At 44.6% G+C, this 5492-nt stretch overlaps 1 protein-coding gene across 1 annotated transcript; it reads right to left on the reverse strand.

Moving 5' to 3' along the window:
* Nucleotides 1–4520: 4520 nt before the first annotated feature.
* On the reverse strand, nt 4521–5486 carry LOC112079928 (C-X-C chemokine receptor type 4-like). The gene has a single exon (XM_024145731.1). The coding sequence runs from the start codon at nt 5481–5483 to the stop codon at nt 4722–4724; it is 762 nt and encodes a 253-aa protein (XP_024001499.1). The 5' UTR covers nt 5484–5486; the 3' UTR covers nt 4521–4721.
* Nucleotides 5487–5492: the final 6 nt, after the last annotated feature.

Raw genomic sequence — 5492 nt, forward strand, 5'->3', positions numbered from 1 at the left:
ACACTCTTTGACGTCTGTTACAGGACCACTGTATATAGCCTGCGGCGTATTGTTGTTTTTAACTGGCAATCTCTTATTATTCTTGTTTGCACTATTTATCTCTTACTCTTTTGGGGGGGGTATTTTCTTAAAACTGCAATTGTTGGTAATGGTCTTTGTAAGTAGCATTTCACTGTAATGGTCTACACATTGTTGTATTCGGCACCTGTTGACATAAATGTGGATTTGATTTGGTTTCAATGACACTCTGCTCGCGCTCGTAGGTAACTATGTGAAGACCCGATTGGTGTTGAATGGGGAAGCATTGCCTGTTTTCTATGGTGTAGTTATATCACGTGTTGCATTGCGCTTCAATTAGTAGACAGTATATGAGATGATGGAATTGGTTGATGTCGGTGATAGTTTAACATACACCTTAGTCCAAATAACATTGAAACTCATTTTTTCACCAGTTCCTGCCTTAATGCTAGTAAGATTCCCTGTTTCTTAGGTCAGTTAAGGATACTACGTTCTTTTAGAAATGTGAAATGTCAGAATAATAGAAGAGAGAATGATTATTTCCAGCTTTTGTAATTTTTGTCTTTTCCGCTAGATTGCAGGTCAGAAAGTTTACATACACTCAATTAGTATTTTGGTCTCAGACATTGCCTTTAAATTGTTTATAGGATCACACTCGTTTGTATAGGTAAGCTTGATGTTTTTCTGCACGCACATAGATATAGAGGTGAAATCTTTTTGGCCCATTCTCCTGACAGAAGCTGGGTATGCCACTGAAGTCAGGTTTTAGGCCTAAGCTTTGTCTCTAGCAACTTGCTCTTTCAGTTCGCCACAATTTCTATCGGATTGACGATCTCACGCGTCGCCTTTGTGATGGCCCACCTCAATACTTGACCTTTGTTGTCCATAGCCATTTTTCGACAACTTTGGAAGTATGTCTTGTGGCTCACATTTATGTCTGCATAAGGCAATTGGAAACCCATTTGTGACCGTAAGCTTTTGTAACTTCCCATGACTGATGGCTATTGAGATGTTGCTTCATATAACGTCCACTTAATGATTCTCTCTCCACTAGCTGTAGATAGCGATTATTTTTGTGACTAGAATGCACAAGATCTCCGTGCAAGCAAAGCACCCCCACAACGATTGTATGTGATAAGTCCATTCTGTCTCGTGCTTCAACGGGTTGTGTGAGGCTCCCTTCAGCTTTGCAGCTCTATACACTTTTTGGTTCCTCTTAAGAATATAACTTATGGGTTATTATGCCAATCGGCTGATTTTTGTCAATAGACATTGTTTCGCACGGAACACTACATCTGTATCTCCAAAAAGTAATTCACTTTTGTACTCCATCTAATGTGGTAAGCATTGTTAGCTTGAGACTTTTTATGCTGAGCAGGCCCTTCAGATTTATGATTCGATATATTGGACGTCGTTTTTAGTTTTGGTTGGACTATGATGGCTCTTTGATATGTACTCGTCGTTTTCCTCAGCCTCTTCACAAGGTCCCTTTGTGTTGTTCGGGATTGATTTGCACTTTTCGTGCATCAGAGATACATTTGACTCTAGGGGAGACTGTAATAATGTTCCTTCCTGAGCGGTGACAGCTGGCGTGGTCTATGATGTTTATACTTGCGTACTATTGTTTGTACAGATGAATGTGGTACCTTCATGGGCTCTGGTTCGTAGAGAAATTGCTCCCAATGATGACCGTTGTAGTGGAGGTCTAACTAAACACACTGTGTTTTTTCTGAGGTCTGTGTATTTCTTTTTGATTTTCCCAATGATGTCAGCTAATATGTTATGCAGCACGCTTGTATGGATGCCCTTGAATTACATACACAGGTGGACACCTCCCATTGCTCAATGAAGTCAATTGAGCCTAAGATGTACATCCCTTTTTATAGAGAATTTCTCCTACGCTGTTTCACACGGCTCATAGGCTGCAATGCTTCTCGCTCGTATGTTCACTCTTCTTCTCTCTGCACCCACTGGATTGTGATACTGTGAATTTACACGCTGACTACTCACACTCTCTGTCTCGCTATACATTGTTGGACAAATTACTTTGCTGTCAATGCACAAAGTAGATATCCTAACCGACTTGCCATACATCTATCACGCTCTCTCGTTAACATGAAATTTCTGCTGGAGTCGCTCGCAATCATTATCGAGTGGTTTAATGACCGTCGCAACGATATAAGTGTATGTAAACTTTCGACTTTCAACTCGTAATTATCTTAACACATTCATAACTGGTTTTAGGTCGCTTCCCTGTTCCATATTAGCATTGCGTAACATCGCACTGTGTTTCTCGCTCAGCATACTCACACGCCATCTTATTTCATAGTGCAAAGTTAGTAGCATTTAGGCTTTACGCTAAAATAAGCCTTAAATCTGATCATATTCTGTCTGTCCGCATGCGGAATATTACTCTAATGGTCCTTGCAGATGACTCTCACTCGCTCTCTGTCATGTCAACAGCTTTGGCCTTCGACTCTCGACCACTTCAGGCCTCCAACTACATTTCGTTATTCTACTTATACTAGAACACTCTTAATCCAGAGCGACTTCAGGACGAAATTAGGGTTTAAGCTCGCCGGTTGCTTCAAGGGTAACATGGACAGATTTGTCACTCGCAGCAAGGCATCGGTCTCGGGGGATTCGACACGTCTAGCATTCACCAACTCCCACACGCGCACGACGCACACGCTAATGTTTTATCTGTTGTTTGTGAACCACTCAAACACCTGGTCCAAAGTCACATGTCTAAAATATCAGCTAGTTTCATTTTCAGTGGGTGTGTGTGTGTGTGTTGGGTGGGGGTGGGTTGGGGGGAGCTAATAATTATGTAAAGCAGTGAGGGGAAGTATCATGAATGATTATAACGTGGACAATGAGCCCACCTTCCACCCATTGTCATCACACACGAACACACATCGCTACGACAAATCTATTAGCCATTTACCTTGTGGTTGGGGGGTATACAGCTTCAATAAAAACATATGAGCCCAATTCATGTTCTGCCCTCCTGCCCACTACGCACAGGCTTGTTTTATGGTGCGCTTGAATGTGCCAACTGCACATGGGAATGTACCGCCATTTCAACATTCAACGAGCATTAAGGGTACAATCCATCTCTCTTTTGCTCTCTCGTCTGATCACAACACATACACACACGCTGCATACACGACCTATTAACAGTTCTCCACTCCTTATTCGCAGCATAAACTACTGTGCACATTCTCAGTATTATATTAAACACAGCTCGCCTTTGCTTTTACACACATATAAGAGATTAGGTACTATGATCAGTTTGCCGTCGCTCTCGTTACGCGGTTATATATCTGCGTGTTAGAGTTAGTTTACATGCAATTTTTAAGAAGATACATTTAGAAAATAGGCAGGGTTTTATGATCTTGTGGCTGTGGTAAATAGTGTGACCATTATGGATCATTTACTTGAACGGGGATGCCTATTCTTTATTCATATCGATATTTATGGTGTGTAATTCAGGTAATCTGCGCATCCTCAATCAGTAGCAAATATATTGAGGACAATATTATCATACACATTTTTCATAACTGTTTCAGGCTTCTTTGAGTCAGTAATCAGCATGGACATGACTTGTGTTGTCCAAGAGAGCATTATTTCACCGTGGCAAATTTAGTAGCACTCTCTTACGCGCATAAGCCTAAAATTGAGCCTAATCCTGCTACCAATATTTTTGTTGTCGTCAGCATGCGGATATTATTCTAATGGAACTTGCAGAAGTTACTGCTTCCTGGTCATGTCAACAGCTTTGGCCTCTAACCCAACTTCGCCCTTCCAACATACATTTTAGTCATTTAACTAGACCCTCCTCTATCCAGAGCGACTCTACAGGGAAAATTAGGGTTAAGTGCGTGTCTGCAAGGGTACATGGACAGATTTTCACCAGTCGGCTTCGGGATTTTCGAACCAGCATTCCAAACTCCCACACGGCGCACTGTGCGACGTGAGCGTCTAAATGTTTTTCTGTTGTTGTGACTCACTCACACTGGTCCAAAATCACATGTCTCAAAATCAGCTAGTTCATTTTCAGTGTGTGTTGGTGTGTGTGTGTGGGGGGGGGGGGGGGCTTGTGACTGTGTAATGAGTGAGGGGGAGTATCATGATGATTATAACGTGATATGAGGCCCACCCGACCACCCATCGTCATCACACACAACACACGACACATCATCACACACGAACACCACAAATCTAATTAGCCATTTACCCTATGTTGGTGGGGGTATACAGGCTCCATAACAACCTAATGAGAACCAATTCATGTCTGCCCTCCTGCCCACACGCACAATAGGTTTGTTTTAGGTGCCGCTTGACTGGCGCAACTGCACCATGGGATGTACCCCATTTCACATTCAAGAGCATTAAGGTACAACTCCATCTCTCTTTTGCTCTCTCTCTGACACACACACGTACACACACGTGCACACACCATAACACCACTCAATGAGAGAAACTAGTGAAGACTAATATAATGTTTTTGTACATTTTATTACAAACATGTTGAGCCATAAAAAAGCATACATAAATACCATAACAACAGTGAATGGTGACAAAACAAAAAGAACGACTGACCAGCAGACTTCTCCTTACTCTCTCTCTCACACACACACACACACACACACACACACATACACACACACATAATATTAGGCTATAGCCTATTGTCTCTGTTAACTGGAGTGCAGACTAGATGACTCTGACTCTGTCGTTGTGGATGTCAGGGCGCCTGTTCGTCTACGTGGGACAATCTTCAGGCTGGAGGTGCGTGTAAGTGTGAGGGCACGGCGAGCAGAACTCTTGAACCCCACTCCAAGGAACGCATAGAGCAGCGGATTCAAGCAGCAGTGAGCGTACGCCATTGGTTCAGACACCGCTAACCACACCCCCAGGCCTGACTCCAGCGTACAGCCTCGAGGGATCAGCTCCAAGCGGAGGAGCGCATCCACGGCAATGCCAATGCAGTACGGCAGCCAGCAGAGGAAGAAACAGAGAACCAGAGCTACAGTGGTCCGCACCGCCCTCCTCTTCTGTCTCTGGCCACCCAGAGGGCCGCGGGTCAGCCTGGACACAATCACGCAGTAACACACCAGCAGCACCAGGCCCGGCACCACCAGCCCCACCAGCACAGTCTGCAGGTGGAACAGGGACACCCACAGCGGGGCGTTCTCCGGTGGGTAGAGCCTCGTGCACACCATCTCCCCCTCCCCTGCCTCCTGGGTCCGAGCGAACACCATGTCAGGGATGGCCAGGAGACCAGCAGGCAGCCAAGCGCCAGCATACACCAGCCTGCGTGCCAGCAGCTGCCGGGTGTGTGTGGTGCTGGTTACCGTGGCTTTTACCACTGCAAGGTAGCGGTCCAGACTGATGAAGGCTAGGATCAGCACACTGCCGTATAGGTTCACTGTGTAGATGACGTGCACGCCCACGCACATGACCGCTCC

This window comes from Salvelinus sp. IW2-2015, unplaced genomic scaffold (genome assembly GCF_002910315.2).
Source record: "Salvelinus sp. IW2-2015 unplaced genomic scaffold, ASM291031v2 Un_scaffold10333, whole genome shotgun sequence".
Classification (NCBI taxonomy): Eukaryota; Metazoa; Chordata; class Actinopteri; order Salmoniformes; family Salmonidae; genus Salvelinus; species Salvelinus sp. IW2-2015.

Bases quoted from the DNA above. Each gene is read 5' to 3' on its own strand.
- LOC112079928 (XM_024145731.1), bottom strand. From the start codon at position 5,483: ATGTGCGTGGGCGTGCACGTCATCTACACAGTGAACCTATACGGCAGT.